At 43.4% G+C, this 16,656-nt stretch overlaps 1 protein-coding gene across 1 annotated transcript; it reads left to right on the top strand.

Moving 5' to 3' along the window:
• The first annotated feature begins 1,178 nt into the window (after positions 1–1,178).
• On the top strand, positions 1,179–15,531 carry LOC113030814 (uncharacterized). Its single transcript, XM_026182538.1, has 8 exons — positions 1,179–1,350; positions 2,238–2,509; positions 3,146–8,409; positions 10,890–11,106; positions 13,406–13,638; positions 13,739–14,023; positions 14,097–14,203; positions 14,592–15,531. Exons 2-8 carry the CDS (start codon positions 2,360–2,362, stop codon positions 14,834–14,836), a joined length of 6,501 nt encoding a protein of 2,166 aa, XP_026038323.1. The 5' UTR covers positions 1,179–1,350; positions 2,238–2,359; the 3' UTR covers positions 14,837–15,531.
• The last annotated feature ends 1,125 nt before the right edge of the window (positions 15,532–16,656 follow it).

The following is a 16,656-nucleotide window of genomic DNA, read 5'->3' on the forward strand; positions in this document are numbered from 1 at the left end:
ATGTTGCTCTTTGTTGTTTGCTGTCTCCTCTGTTTGTTTGTTTGTTTTTTTTCTCCATACAGGTGACCCAGGAGTTTTTTTTTGTTGTTTGTTTTTTTTTTCTCTCTTCCCCCCCCTTCTCACCGTCTCTTCTCCCCTTTGGTTTTCTTTCTTTCTCTCCCCCTCTTTCTTTCATTCTTTCCCCCTGTCCTATTAAAAAAAAAAAGATGACAAAGGATGAACTGAAGCTCCGCCATCACGTGATGTCACATGCTGCTGTTTCTGATGTCACTTAAAAAAAAAAAAAATGAAAACAGCGTTTAAACTGAAACAGGCTGTTTTACAGCAAATCAAACGTTTAGGACCACGTGCCTTTAAAAGGCCAAATCTGTGCAAAAATGTGGATTCATTGTCCTTTTCTGTCAGGTAGTCACACTGTCATGACGTTCTGATGGCAAAAGCAAAAAACCCTTTCTTTTTGAACTTGGTTGTGTTGTTAAACTGCATAAGCAGGTTCTCTCACAGCATGCCATCGCTGCTGAGGTGGATGCAGTAAGACAGTCATTTGGAGTTTCTTAAATGAGCTCTTAAATGGTTATGGAACAAAAAAGTATATACATATACGGACACACACGTGTCCAGATGAACAGAATCAACCTTTTGGGATTTACTTACCTGGATGATCAAGACAATCTCACTGCATATTAAGGATCCAAGTATCCATTTAAGGCCCACCACTGCAGTTACACAACTGTAAGTGTCTGCATTCAGAACGAATGCCGTGTATTCTGTTAGAGAGTAAAAGTACAGCCCTGATAGTAACTGTCAGTCTGCTAGTACTGTTGGGTTGTTCCAAACATCCACACTCTGGACACAAACCTGATTAGGGACATTCATGTGGTCACAGCTTTTCTCTCAGCACCCAGTCATCTCCACAATGACAGTAAAACTTCTTCTGACCTTCTCTAAATTCTCTCTTTCATTTGTCTTATAGAGCTTGAACCATGGGGAACTACTATACAATACATAATGAGACTCCCTACACATTTCACTACTGTATCGAGGGGGAAGAGGTAAGTCTACAAATCCAAATTATAAGTTTCACCCTTGTGTGTGGTCATTCATCCTGGTCCCTCCCCCTCTCTTTCCTTCAGGGTGTGCGTACAGTGCGTGGCAACAGCACAGGAGAGTACCTGTATGGTGTACCACGATTTTGGGAGCTTTCCTTTAGATACGGAGATCATTCAGGAAGTGACCTCACTGGTACAGCTGGTGGCGCTTCGTACACCATAAGAGAGAGTAAAGACCACAAAGAATTTGAACTGGTCAACACCGTGTTTGGTAGTGTTGTTGACCGTTGTCCTAACTTTGGTAAGTATCAGTCAGTAGTGTGTACTGCTTAATAAGACCAGAGTTCACGCACCGGAAAGAAATCAGAAGGTTAACAAAAGCCTAGAGTGACTGACTACGTCACTCTGGATGCTGTAGCTGCTGTGAACAACAGAGCCTCAAATCAGAAGTATTTGGCTCCGTGGTATAATTCTCAAAAACTTACCTTAAAGCAGACGACTCGTAAGCTGGAGAGGAAATGGTGTGTCACAAATTTAGAAGATCATCATTTAGTCTGGAGAAATAGTTTGCTGCTACATTTCCTCTTCACAGTCACCCACCCGCCTGATTTCCCTGCTGCTCAGGAGGACCTGGTGTGGGACAGCTAATCAGGCTAAGCTACTTTGGCCCACACCTGCTACAGACTCCTGGCCAGTTTTAGGCTTACTTTCAGTGGTTTGTTCTGCAAACCTATGAACAAGCTATATTTATTACTACTTTATACTTTATGTTTATTATTATTTATAAGTACTATTATCCCCAAAATAGGCCACGCAATGACTAAACACTTGACACACTGAACAGGAAAGTACCAGTGAAGAAAGCACAGAAACACAGGCCACGCTGCTAATGACACAATAAGTGAACACTGAGTAAAATTTGCAGCTGATTGAAGAGGAAGTGTGCCCTGATAAATCATACATAGGTTACAGGATGAAATAAGTTGCTAAGTAAGAGTTTGAAATGAACTGGGCTGCACAGATGTTGCTGCACAAACCACCAGTGTGTACCAGGAACAGGAAGTGACACAGTATTCCAGTGAGAGCCAATACCAAACTCTTTGCAGTGTAACATGATTTAATGTCAGGAGCTTTTAACAAATTAAAAACAAATTTAATTACTCTGAGCATGCATTAATTTCTCTACAGGCAGAATTGATGAAGAGAAACGAGAACGTGAGAAACGCCAACAAGCGGAGCGACGCAGGAAAGAAGAAGAAGAGAAAAGGCGTCAGGCAGAGCTTGAGCGACAGAGGAAGATCCAAGAGCAGATGGAGAATGAAACATTAAGAAAAAAGCTCTCTGAAGCACACAACAGGCTTCAGGAGGATAACCTCAAAACCAGGCAGCACCGTCAGCAACACTCTCAAGTTCTACACCAGCTCTTGGACGATAAAGCACATCACATAAAGAGAGATGAGGTAGGGTCCGGCCTTAGGTAATAACAGCTACGGGCATCTGGGAAAGGATAGCAAAGAGGCTCTGGGTCCTTTTAAATGTCTAACATTTAAGTCATCGCAACCCTGACTATGTCCCAGCCCTATACTCTGGAAAATGACAAATTTCTCTTTTTTGGAAAAACAAACAAACAATAATGGATTGGATTTACATATATATATACATATACACATATTATATAGCGCTTTTTCAAGGCACCCAAAGCACTTTACAATGCCACTATTCATTCACTCTCACATTCACACACTGGTGGAGGCAAGCTATGGTTGTAGCCACAGCTGCCCTGGGGCAGACTGTAAACAGTTCAGAATTAGTATAATATTATATTAGTATAACCTTAATAATTAGTATAATATTTTGTTATATAGGTCTCCTTTTAACCAGGCAGATTAAAAAATAAATTGCTACTCCTGAAGGTCCTCATAGCAGAACATCATCACAGTTCTGAACAGATGTTTGTTGTCCTTACTGCCAGATACCCAAAACATCCATAATAATTCAAACATTATGGTCAGGTGAGGATTACATCATTTGACCCTGCATACAGTTTTCTGCTGCTGGTACTATTACGCTTGTGTCTTTGTTCCTCTTTAATACAGGTCGCTGATGTTAATGAGAACTTTGAAAAACTTCTATCAAAGTATGACATCAGAGAGGATGAAGATTTACAGATCCAGCTGGAAGACAGGATGAAGGCTCTCCAAAATACGCTGACATTACAATATTTTAATGAGTACCCCCACTTCTTCCGCACTTTATTATTGTCGGCTTTGGATCAGACTACTGGATATGTGCTGCTGTCTCTGACTGAGAGGTTCAACATCCTGGAGGCAGTGCTGAAGGTGACCTTAGAGGGTGACCCTGATTTTGAAGATCTCCTCCAAAATGGACAAGACAAGAAGACAGAGTTCCTCCTCAGTTTGCAGGAACAGCTACATGCTGACAACCCAACACTGGCCCAACAGGTGTTAGCAAATGTTCTGGATCTGTCCTCAAAGCTACCCCTATCAGGTAGGGAGATCGTCAGTCAAATAGTCTTCAACAACCTCTGGGCACCAAAAGACATCAAGCGTTTCCTTGGAAAGACATTAAGCATGGATCAGGAAACAGTCACAAAAATCCTCCACAAAGCGCGCACGTACGGGCTGAGCTGTGACGACGCTCTCTCTGCCCTGAATGAAGACGATCCTGCAGAGTACATCCAACATTGTGTGGACAAAGCTGAGCGAGACAAAGATGCTTGCACACTTTTGGCTGAAATGGAAAACAAAAACTTTCCAGAGTGTGTCCCGTCACTCCTGCGAGAAGTCCTGACATATATTGAAGAAGAGCTACCCAAATATGGAAGTGTGGCCATTAACAGGGAGATGATTGAAGACTGTAAAAAGATAATAACTGCTCTCGATTTTAACAATCCTAAGATTGATGCTCTGAAGAAAGTCCTGATCATCGTATCCAGAGCTGTAAAGGATTGCACCGCCTTTACCACTCAAAGCGGTGAACATGTTCAGGGCTACTTCCCAAGACCCAGTCAGCTAGCATCACTGCTGCTGCTTCTGCTGCCACAGTCTGGGGATAAGAAAGGTTGTCTGTTGGAAATCAGCACTGGAGAGGGCAAAACTTGTATTTTAGCCATGTTTGCTACAATACAGGCCACCCGAGGCATAAAGGTGGACATTGTGACAAGCTCTCCTTTGTTAGCAAGTCGTGATCAGGATAAGTGGAGAAAATTATATGATGTGTTTGGTATTACATCATCCACGGTCCCTCCGACACAAATCGATAGCTGCTCTTTTAAAGATCATGACAAGCTGCTTGAGGATGCATACAGCCAGCAGGTCATTTATGGCACTGTTGGTACATTTGCAGCAGATACACTGAGGCAAGAGTTTGAGAAGAAGACTACCCGAGGTCCGAGGAGGTTTGAGTGTGTGGTAGTAGATGAGGTGGACTACATGACGTTGGACAGCGGTGTCCAGGTCACGTTCCTGTCACACCAAGCCGGCAGCCTAAGGCACATGGAGCAAGTCCTGGCAAGCATCTGGGCCATGATGTCATCCTGCAAGCCAATAGAAATGTTTGAAACTGGGGAGATCAGGTGGGGAACCAGGATCCAGCACTTCCACAAGGCTGTAATGCAAGCAGTGGTTGGCCCAGAATCAGAAGATGTTTCAGCTGCTGACATACTTATTCTTGGTGCCCAGCTGGGGTTTTATCCACAGGAGGATGTGGATGAATTAAATAAAGCAGATGGTCAGACACAAACAGAGACTGACGGCTTTAAGGATGCCAGGTGGAAAGCTACTGAGAAAATCATGGCCAACATTGGACCAGAAAAACAGTGTGAGCTACTGAGACAAGTTCAGAAAAAAATAGAAAACGGTGTATCTGTAAATTGTTACTCACTAATGAACAACAAAGCCAAACTTTACAGAAAGGACAGCTCTCATGGAGACCTTCATGTCAGCCTACTTCTCCTGGAGAATGGCTGTACCTGTGAAATCATGTCCGAGGAATCCCTCATCCAAGGAGCTGTGGACAAATTAAAATCAAAAATTAAATATTCTGATGAGTGTTCAGTGAAGTCATTGGATGAGTGTAAGGGATTTATTGTGATCCCCTCTTTTTTGAAAACATACATTGAGAATCAGTTACCAGTTTTTGCCGAGAACGCCTTAAAAGCCATCAGAATGACTCAGGGAAGAGAGTACATGATTGAGAAAGCACCGGAAGCTGACGCAGGTGGTTTCAGTGATGCTGATAGTCATCAGTATGATGCCATAATTCCTGTGGACTTTGAGGCCAGTGGGGTGTTGGAGAAAAACAAGCGATGGGGTGACGGCCTACAACAGTTTCTGGAGATGAAGCACCAGCTGGCCATTTCACAGCTGTCCAATGTAACAAATTACATGTCCAATGTCCATTTCTTTAAACGGTACCTCAATGGAAAAGGCATTTTTGGTGTTTCTGGGACATTAGGGGGGCAAGCTGAGAAAGTATTTCTAGAACGGCATTACCAAACAGCAAGCTATGTCATTCCAGCTCACCGCTGTAAAAAGCTTGTTGAGTTGCCAGCAGTTCAGGTGAGTGGAGGCAACATGCAGTGGATCCAGATGATCTGTGAAACTGCACAGAGCGCTGCAGACAGAGGCCAAGTTGTTCTTATCATTTGTGAAGATGTTAAAACTGCAGATGAGCTGAAGACAAACATGCATGTTCCAGAAAGGCAAGCCAATGAGATCACCATGTACACAATCAGCGAGAAGCACAACATCGAGAAGCAGAACTTTAGCCGGGGAAACATTATCATTGCTACAAACCTCGGCGGCCGAGGGACAGACATACACGTTCAGCAGGACGTAAACGAGAGTGGAGGCCTCTTTGTGCTCCTCACATACTTTCCTAGAAGTCACCGTGTGGAGCGACAGGTCTTTGGACGCACCGCCCGAAAAGGAAACCCAGGGATGGTCCAGATGGTTCTCAACCAGGGCCATCTTGCACCAGCCTACCAAGGCCATTCCATCGAAACCATGAGACAGCTCAGAGAGGAGTATGAGCTCAGACATTTAGACAGCATGGAGAAACATGAACTCTGTGAAATTGACATGAAGGAAACTCTGTTCTCCAGTTTCTGTCAGTTTCTCTGTAACTTTGACAAGAATTACACGGTAGAAGAAAGGAGTGACCTGTCCAAGATGAAGCTGAAGGATGTTCCTGAATATTTTAAGATCCATCAGAACAAGTTCGACTATCAGACTGCACTTGATGCTTTGAAAGAATCGTGGGCTTTGTGGCTCATCCTTCATGAAAAGGACATCAGCAGACATGACGATATCAGCCAGCTGAGAGAAGACCTCACCAAACACTTGAAGAAGACTGGTGACTTCCTCCTGCAGGGGACGAGCTATAATTTCTATGATTACATCAAACAGGCAGCAAGCAGAACTGACCTGCACTGCATGAACAAAACCAAATGTGACTTTGGAGCAAAGACTTACTGGCAGAGAGCTGCAGAGTGCGATCATTTCTACAGTGCTGTGGCACTTTATAATCAAGCTTACATCACACTCAACCTCAGAAAAGGAGACTACATTGCTGAGGCAAAGGAATTATTGGAGGAAGCACAGTCTGCAGTGGATGTCTATCTCTCAGAATCAACAAATACGATGATGTTTTGTAATCTTTCAGTGACGAGTGGCTTTGTTCCACACCACACAAACAGCAACCTCCAGATCCAAATGCAAGCCAGGATGACTATCTTCAAATCTTGGAAAAGATACATCGAAAGTGCCCTGACAACTCTGACACAGCTCAATGGCATCAAAGCTGATGCAGAAGTAGAGGATTCCAGTGTGTACCATCTTTCCAAAGATAAAGATTTAATCACCACCAATGAGCTGATGATGCTCTATGAGAATGGCCTTAGCACAGTCTTTGAGGTTAAAAAGAAGCCCGAGTTCTGCTATGATGCCCTTGTTTGTTTTGTTCTTGGTGCCCTTCAAGTTGCAGCAGGTGTTCTTGTTTGTGCTCTGTCATGTGGTGGTGCCAGCCAGTTTGGACTTGGACTGATCTGTGAGGGAGTATCTGACATGATTCAAGGGATCAAAGGAATGATACAAGGAGGCTTTGACTGGGCTGAATGGGCAATCTCCAAGGCCATCAGCATCGGGCTGTCTCTGATCTCTGGTGGATTCAGCCGACTAAAGAAAGCTGCAAGTGCAGTGCGTAGTGGCACAAAAGGTCTGATCGCAGGAGCAAAGACTAGTGCCTACACAGTAAAACAGTGTTTTCTGAAGGCAGGGAAGTATGCAGTTCAGGAACTGGGGAAGCAAGGATGCATCAGTGCTCTGAGTTATACTGCTGAGAAGGCATTTAATACTTTTTTCCAAAACGTTCTGAGGAAAGTCTTTGAGGAAAAGGTGCTTTCACTCATAAAAGCCAACCGTAACCTGGATGAAGTTCTCACAAGCTTCATTTGCTCAGGAATACCAAAGAATATCCTGGAGAATGGGTCCAGTGAATTCAGAATTCACAAAGAGTGTGAGGAAGAAATGCTTCAGTCAGTGGATCTGATAACAAGAGAAGTGATTCCTGACCTGATGATGAATTGTACCATGGTTCTTAAGGCTCTTGATGGACTTTCAGCAGTCTGTGGTGCTGTAACACAACACATTAAGAGCAAAAAAGGGTCCAATCTAATAGAAAATATTCTAATGGGTTTGGAAGCAGCTAAATATGCCACAGCCTTTGTACAAATATGGAATTCGGTACCAACAGAGAAAGTCATTAACAACACCTTTGTTCCTAAGCTCTTGCAAAGAATGGAAAAACTACCTCAGGAAAGCAATGACCAGGATGAAAGGCACAGTTTATCAGATGTAAAACGCTTTAAAGATAAACTCATCAACATGATTGCAGAAAGTGTTTCAAACTCTTATGTTGAGGCCTGTTCCAGGCATATGACCTCCATCATGAGCAAAATGTGCATAAGTCAAATAAACCATGCTGTTGGTGGTGCTGTTAGCAACATACTTGGCAGGGCTGACACCCAAAGTTTCTTTAACAGCCAGGAGTATAAGTACAACATGAAAAAGGTCCTCCAGCGTCCACATGAGTCCCTGTCAGAGTCTGACAAGAAAGACTTGGAGTGCTACATTGAGGACATTTCTGATGTTAACCGCCCTGCTACGGCTTTGGACATCCATGTCCTCACCCAGAGTGATGCTCTGGAAGGCAAAGGAATCAAACTGGTTATGGTGGACAAAGATGGAAAGAAGCTTTCAGAAGACTATTTTCCTGGGAAGGAGGACTCAGCAGGCGATATAGTCCTCCAACTGAAGAAGGAGTCAGAAAATCCAACACAGTGAGTGACACATACATATTTGATATTATTGCGCCTCTCATTTAAATAAGTCAAAATAATATATATTTTTTTAATTGACCAACTCATATTGGCCAGAAAGTTAATTTTGACCTGTTTTGCAAGGGTAACCCTCCCCATCCCAATTTCCAGACTTTGGTTTTGATACTGTCGGGTTCTTCTTCGCTGAGGGAAGTTCAGGAGACAGTCTAGCAGTTCACTCTCTTTTATTATCAGGCAGTTAAAATTGGGCTTGCACAGCTGTGGACAGTGTCAGGCAGTCTGTACATGGAGAAGTGAAGTACAATTCATAATTCAAAGTATATATTAGACACATGGAAACAGGGAATAATTGTGATTGCCTATTGATGGGGAGATGTCGTGGTTGAGGCTCAGCACTCCCTGATTTGTTCCTCATGGCAGCGGTCACTAACCTCCAGTCAGGGATCTTGTCCTGTGTGAGAAAACTCCCTACCTCCCAGATAGGGATGTTTTATTTCCATGCTCCATTCCTTAAAGGAACACTATTAAGTGTTTATTTCTTGTTCACTGGAACGCCCTGTTATCATACAAGCAGCCCTTCCTGTCTGTTCTGTGAGCATGCAGCTACACTCAGCTCTGTTTGTGCCTCTTAGTTAACCTGTCACACCGTGGGGTTAGTGCTCGTATCCTTCTAATGAGGAGCGTATCAACCCTATTATGATCACACACTGCAATCAATGTCAAAAAGAAACTTTATCTAAAAACTTAATAATTATTCTCCTGTCTGATCATCAGGGGACAAACAAACTAACAAACTGTTTTCCCCAAACTGGTGTAGTTTAGTCTGAGGGCAAATCAGAAACCCACTGAACAGCTAGAACTGACACCAGTCATGGTGAATAATAACACAGAGCTGGCATCCTGACATCCTGTGGTCCCACTATAATGACTTGTCCTGTGTTGGTTTACTGGCTGTGAACTGGGAAGGACTCAGTTATTTTCCTGTCCCCCCCCCCCAGTTTTTATTTTTTTCTGGCATTCTCGTGTCACTTCCTGTTCCTAACACAGTGCACAGTAGTGTTTTGTTAACATGTGTGACTTGTTTAATTATAGACCTTCAGATAAAGACTTATTTCAAACTGTAATCTTCATGTGGTTTATCCAAAGCACGCTTTCTGCTGAGTCGCCCACACTAAAGACCCAATGATTTTCTTTAGCGTAGCTATTAGCTTAGCTTGTAGCAGAGTCATTAGTTCCTTCTCAAATGTTTAGTTTCTCCTCTGTTTAGCACAGATACTGGAAAAGAAATGTTGCCTGATTGTACTTCTGGAGGCCAGGCTCAGTGAATGGAAAACCAGCTCTGGACTCTGGAAAATGGCATAGATAGTTAGTAGTTAGTGCAGGCAATGCTAGCTTAGCTACCATTAGCTCTTCCTCAGCAGATAGTCCTGAGCAACAAGAAAGAAGGCTGGCTGGGTGATGGTGAGGAGGACGTGTAGCTCTAAACAGAACACCCCGGTACACCACCTGTTCCTCTCTCACGTAGTTTTCTCGCCACTTTTGTGGGTGATTCTGTTTTGAGAAATGTGAAGCTAGGGACTCCAGCAGCCATAGTCAACTGTCAGAGGCGAAGGCAGGCGACACTGAAGGAACCCTGAAATTGCTGGGAATGGCCTCTGACCTTGACTCATCCCTGTGCTTGTCCTGCTAGACCTCAGTGCAGCGTTCGATACTGTCGACCATAATATCCTATTAGAGCGATTAGAACATGCTGTAGGTATTACAGGTACTGCGCTGCAGTGGTTTGTATCATATCTATCTGATAGACTCCAGTTTGTGCATGTAAATGGAGAGTCCTCTTCACACACTGAGGTTAATTATGGAGTTCCACAGGGTTCAGTGCTAGGACCAATTCTGTTTACATTATACATGCTTCCCTTAGGCAGCATCATTAGAAGACATAGCATAAGTTTGGATTCGGGAGACAGACACTATCTCTACTTTTAAGATTAGGCTTCAAACTTTCCTTTTTGCTAAAGCATATAGTTAGGGCTGGACCAGGTGACCCCGAATCCTCCCTTAGTTTTACTGCAATAGGTGTAGACTGCTGGCGGATTCCCATGATGCACTGGGTGTTGTGGTTTGGTGATATATAAAACAAAATTGAATTGACTTCCTTTACTGTTATAGTTTAATCTGATTATATACATTATTTCCAACATTCGTTTTCCTTATGCTTCTAGTAGAAAGAGAAGGATTATTACTCATTCATCAATATTATTCCAACAGCTTCACTGGTGGACACAACTTACATGACAGATTTTATGTACAACAACATTATTATTGGTCCCAATCAAAACTCTTAAATAAATTTTAAAGTAATAAACAAGTGTTATGGAATACTTATATTTACAGGGAGATTTGTTAGTCTCACCTTTTCCCTTTTTTGTCCAGAGTGACTGATTTGTTGTTTTTTTGGTTTATTCATGTATTTTTTACAGGGGGAGGGGGTTCTTCTCAAAGATAATTAAACGGATTCGTGGTGAACAGAGCCCGTGCACTGGTCATTTTGAAATCCTGAGACCAGATGGAACCGCGATCCCAGTAAATTCAGAAGATCAGAACTGCCTCTACCACGCTGTTGCCCAGGCCACCTGTAAAAATCCAGGTGACGTAGGAAAAGAGGCACGGATCCTTCGGGAGCAGGTCAGAAACAATGTAAGTCTTACTGTTATTATTAATATGGTCTACAGTGGGGCAAAAAAGTATTTAGTCAGCCACCGATTGTGCAAGTTCCCCCACTTAAAATGATGACAGAGGTCAGTAATTTGCACCAGAGGTACACTTCAACTGTGAGAGACAGAATGTGAAAAAAAAATCCATGAATCCACATGGTAGGATTTGTAAAGAATTTATTCGTAAATTAGCGATATCAATTCATTAACGGATTCCACACAAAGACGTAAACACAGAGCGGACGCATCAGAATCAGCTTCGTCTTTCTCGGCTTTCTCACCCGACGGCCCGCAGACGGACACGCTGTCGGAGCTCAGCGATTCTGATGCATCCGGTCCGCGCTGTGTTTACGGCTTTTTGCACTGATTCTGAGCTGCAGGTTTTGTCTCTCCAACCAAAATTCGCCAGCAGCAAAAGAAGCAGCAAACTGCGCTTCACATCTGATCAATGTCGTCATGAATTCCCTCTGACTTTTGCTGTTTTGCTTCCATCATGATAAAAATCACTTCATGCACAGCTCTCTCTCTCTCTCTGTACTTCAAGAACAGTTTCCCGTCTCAAATTTCTGTTTTCTGTATTATTCATTCGCTTATTACCCACCAGTCTACCGTTGCTTACAGCGCTGTCTTTTTCTTTTTTGACTTAAATGACCTCGGACAAGAAAGCCTATTTTTTCTGTTGTTCAATACTGAAGAAATTTAAACTTTATATGCAGAACATTGCAGAATATGTTTAAGGTTATCTGCTATAAAAAGCCAGACCAGGAAAATCTCCTTCATGTTTTTCTGTGTTTTATTCTCAGTTACTTTCACACAAAGGCATCTGCTGTGATGTTCACAATTCTGATGAAGTCAGTACTGATAAATGATCAGAATTATAATATTTCTGACTGTCTGAGGCTAAGTTGAATCGAATGGATTATAGAAATCAGTGAGCAGCCTTGGCCTGACAGAGTGGATGTAGCTGTGGGTAATGAGAAAAGATGAAAAGAACTATTGATAACATTTTTGTTAAGTTAAGGCCTGATCCGTCTGAAGTTCACAGCCAGCTCTGACACGGTGCCATCAACCTCTGAACGCTGAAAAAGCAGCAGAAACACATTATATGCTGCGATAAATGCACAAGTGTCCCCTCTCCCCACGGCCTTTCAGTGGCAGGCAACAGCATACAGGTCGTCAGAGGAGCCGAGATGATGATTAAGTTTAACATTTCCTACAATATTGACAAAGCACTTGAAGCACAAGTTTGTTAGTTAATAATTTAGAAATGAATATTGGCTGTATGGACCCCCCCCCCCCCCCCCCCCAAAAGAAAGTGCACATGTAAAATTGTGGTGTTAAGCGATGCAGTTGAAAAACTTTCCTTTTTGCTAAAGCATATAGTTAGGGCTGGACCAGGTGACCCTGAATCCTCCCTTAGTTATGCTGCGATAGACGTAGGCTGCCGGGGGATTCCCATGATGCATTGAGTTTTTCCTTTCCAGTCACCTTTCTCACTCACTATGTATTAACAGACCTCTCTGCACTGAATCATATCTGTTATTAATCTCTGTCTCTCTTCCACAGCATGTCTTTATCCTGTCTTCCTTCTCTCACCCCAACCAATCACAGCAGATGGCCCCGCCCCTCCCTGAGCCTGGTTCTGCTGGAGGTTTCTTCCTGTTAAAAGGGAGTTTTTCCTTCCCACTGTCGCCAAAGTGCTGCTCATAGGGGGTCATATGATTGTTGGGTTATTATTGTAGGGTCTACCTTACAATATAAAGCGCCTTGAGGCGACTGCTGTTGTGATTTGGCGCTGTGTAAATAAAACTGAATTGAGTGAAAAAGTCGCTGGGAGTACAAGCTCAGGAGCAGATTTAACAGACTCCTTAGTAACTTGCTTGGCTGTTGTACAAACCAGAGGTGGTGCACAATGATCTGGTTTAGTTCGTTCAAATGGGAAAACACTAAGGCCAGTCTCACTCTTTATGGCTGGCTAGTGCAACACTAAGTCACTGATTGCATATGCAAGTAAACACAAGGTTTCTTTTTCTCAGAAATTGCAAACTGGGCAACTCTAATTTGTCTTGAGCCGTCTTGGACTCATCAAACACGATCTCTGTGGCCGCCTCTACAGGCTTAGCCCACCCTGACTTGGCCTCTGGAGGCCTGTGCGATTATGGACCCAATCAACGTTTTACCTTTTTACAGAAGGTGTAGCCTTTGTGTTATTCATAGTCTGCACAGGAGATGTTGGAAGCAATTAGGTAATTCATCTTATGTCATGTTTTATCTGCACTCAGCTTCAGCAAAACCTACCCAAATACGCAGGAGCTCTGAAGCTGCAGAAAGGATATGAAGAAACCTGTAATTCTCCTGAAAGATATTACATATGTGGAGGAAATCAAAAGGCACGAAAAAAAGCCGTAGACGATTTCAACAGCATCTTGGGCGACATGAGCAAGGAAGGTTTGAGTCCAGAGGAATTACGAGATATCGAAGAACAACATCTGGGTTTGGTTGGAGCGCACGCTGAGTAAGTATTTAATGTGTGACCACAACGACCAGCAGATCGAACTTCACATTTATTGGTAACACACATTAAATCGTATTCTGAATGTGTTTCTTGCCAACAGTGTGTACAGAATCCGGAGGCAAACCTCAAAACAAAGAGAATGTGGTGAAAACAGGTTGGCGGTGGAAGCCGACCACGTCCCACCTAGATGTGTCTTTCAGAATGCCCTTAAAAGGTTGCAGGACCCTGAGAACGTAAAGTTAAGAGAGGACCTGAAAAACAAAAGCCCCAACGTCTTTGCCCTGTTGGATAAAAACGGAGACCGCGGGCTGTGCAGAGAGGTTCTGAAGCCGCACCACGAGGCAGGCCTGACCTGGCGCAACAGAAAAGAGTCTCGTATAATCAGGTGAGAACAAATCTGTTCGTCGTGGAGCTAAACTCAGAGTTTTCTTTGGATAGCTAACGTGCTTCTGTTCCAGCGAGAAGCTTGAGGAGATTCTTATTTCTGGAGACGGGGAAAAACTGGTGAAGATGTCGCTGCTGGCAGCCAATCCAGTCACATCCAATTCTCTCAGAGAGGATGCAGGTACGCTACAAACAAGCCTGTAGAGATAGAAGTACTATGTGCTGTTACATACCAGGTTACTGATGAGACAATGAGCAAAGATGAGGGCGTTTGTCACCATAGAAACAACACAAAGAAAGATCTGTGTGTAAAAATGATGCAAGAGTCTTTCAGCAGTTTAATGCACAGAGTCACAGAGTGCTGGTTACATTGGTTTCACAGCCACTCACAGGATCACACACAGGTTATTAATTATTAGTGCAGGAACACGTGAAGCACCAACGATCACATTAATGAGTCCTCGCCTCAGTGGTCACAGTAACAGATATAGTGCGATGCTGTCAGAGACACCGTTTCCTGTTCAGTGAGTAAACCCCGCCTCTCTCTGCTCGCTGTGTGAACTCTGCAGGAATCCCCTCGCTGAACATCTCAAATATGTCCAGAGACGCAACGCAGCTCTACCACAATGTTGGAGACAAGCTGCTGGTGGAAGGTTACTACAAGAAAGGAGTCCTGAATGAGGAGGAGAAGAACAGCATCATGGACTGGCTGAAGGGCGGAAACCTGTACTCGAAGAACACGTCAGAGTACCAAGAGATGTGCCGCGAGCTGAGAGCCAAGATACAGAAACACAACAACAACAGTGGAAAATAACAACAGCGCCTGTGAGAGACGTGTGTGTGTTCAACTGAACGTATCAGATCATTTATCATTTATATATTTTGTTTCCTCTCTGACCGTTTCATCATCATTCTCTTTTCCTCTTTTATGAGAAAAGAAAGAAGGAAAAGAGTTTCTCTGAAAGATTTTAATCCGAGAAGCAGCTCAGAGACAGATGTGTAATCACAGGAGCTGTCGTGTGTTCTGTGTAACACACGACAGTGATGTGTAATCACAGGAGCTGTTGTGTGTTCTGTGTGTAACACACGACAGTGATGTGTAATCACAGGAGCTGCTGTGTGTTCTGTGTGTAACACACGACAGTGATGTGTAATCACAGGAGCTGTTGTGTGTTCTGTGTGTAACACACGACAGTGATGTGTAATCACAGGAGCTGTCGTGTGTTCTGTGTAACACACGACAGTGATGTGTAATCACAGGAGCTGTTGTGTGTTCTGTGTGTAACACACGACAGTGATGTGTAATCACAGGAGCTGTTGTGTGTTCTGTGTGTAACACACAACAGTGATGTGTAATCACAGGAGCTGCTGTGTGTTCTGTGTGTAACACACAACAGTGATGTGTAATCACAGGAGCTGCTGTGTGTTCTGTGTGTAACACACAACAGTGATGTGTAATCACAGGAGCTGCTGTGTGTTCTGTGTAACACACGACAGTGATGTGTAATCACAGGAGCTGTCGTGTGTTCTGTGTGTAACACACGACAGTGATGTGTAATCACAGGAGCTGTTGTGTGTTCTGTGTGTAACGCCTGTCACAGGGACCTGCCTCTGCTTACAGCACAACATATGAATCATGACATGACTTGTGTAAATGAACCACAACACAACCACACCTCACTGATTCCACGTCAGAAAACAAAGTGTGTGTGTGAGGTGACACTGGTGTTTGGGGTCAGAGGTCACACTGTGGTGTCTGGGGTCAGAGGTCACACTGGTGTCTGGGGTCAGAGGTCACACTGGTGATCACCTTGCTAAGTTAACCCGATTTTTTGCTCCCACCATAAAAAAAATGAAGGAATAAAGTTGTGTGTAAAGCTCTGTGTTATTAATGATTCACACACACACACACACACACACACACACTTCACTGTTAACTGGGAAAGACACTTCACCTGCCGCCTGCTGGTGATGGTCAGAGGGGCCGATGGCGTGATATGGCAGCATCGCCTCCGTCAGTCTGGCCCAGCTGTGGCTGTAGGTGCCTCCACCAGTGTGAATGTGAGAGTGAATGAATAGTGTAAAACGCTTTATAAATGCAATCTTTATTATTTACTGCCGTATTACAGACTTTCAGACTCACTTTGTCAAAGTCAAATGTTTTTATTTAGCACATTTAAAACAACAGCCGCGGACTAAGGTGTTGTACAATGAAGATAATAGAAATAAAAACATAGGGAGATATGATAAGAGTTAAGAAAAAGAATCATAAAATTAGATAATTTGAGTAAGAAATAAGACAAATAAAAGTAACAGAAACTCATTCTGACTTAAAAGGCAAGGAACAAAAGTGGATTCTCAGACTTGTTATGAAAGTGTCCAATGTTGGGAGTTCCTGATGTGAAGGGGCGGTCCCAGCAAAGGCCCGATCTTTGGTCCACAGACCTCAGCGATCTTGCAGGAGTGTCCAATTTAAAAGATCACAAATGTATGAGGGTGCTAACCCGTGCAACGCCTTCAAAACAAATAATAAAATCTTAAAATTAATTCTAAAACTAACTGGCAGCCACTGCAATGAGAGTTAGTAACCGTGCTGCAGTGTTTTGGACCAGCTGACGGCTGACAGACTAACAC

Source organism: Astatotilapia calliptera, chromosome 10, assembly GCF_900246225.1.
Source record: "Astatotilapia calliptera chromosome 10, fAstCal1.2, whole genome shotgun sequence".
NCBI lineage: Eukaryota > Metazoa > Chordata > Actinopteri > Cichliformes > Cichlidae > Astatotilapia > Astatotilapia calliptera.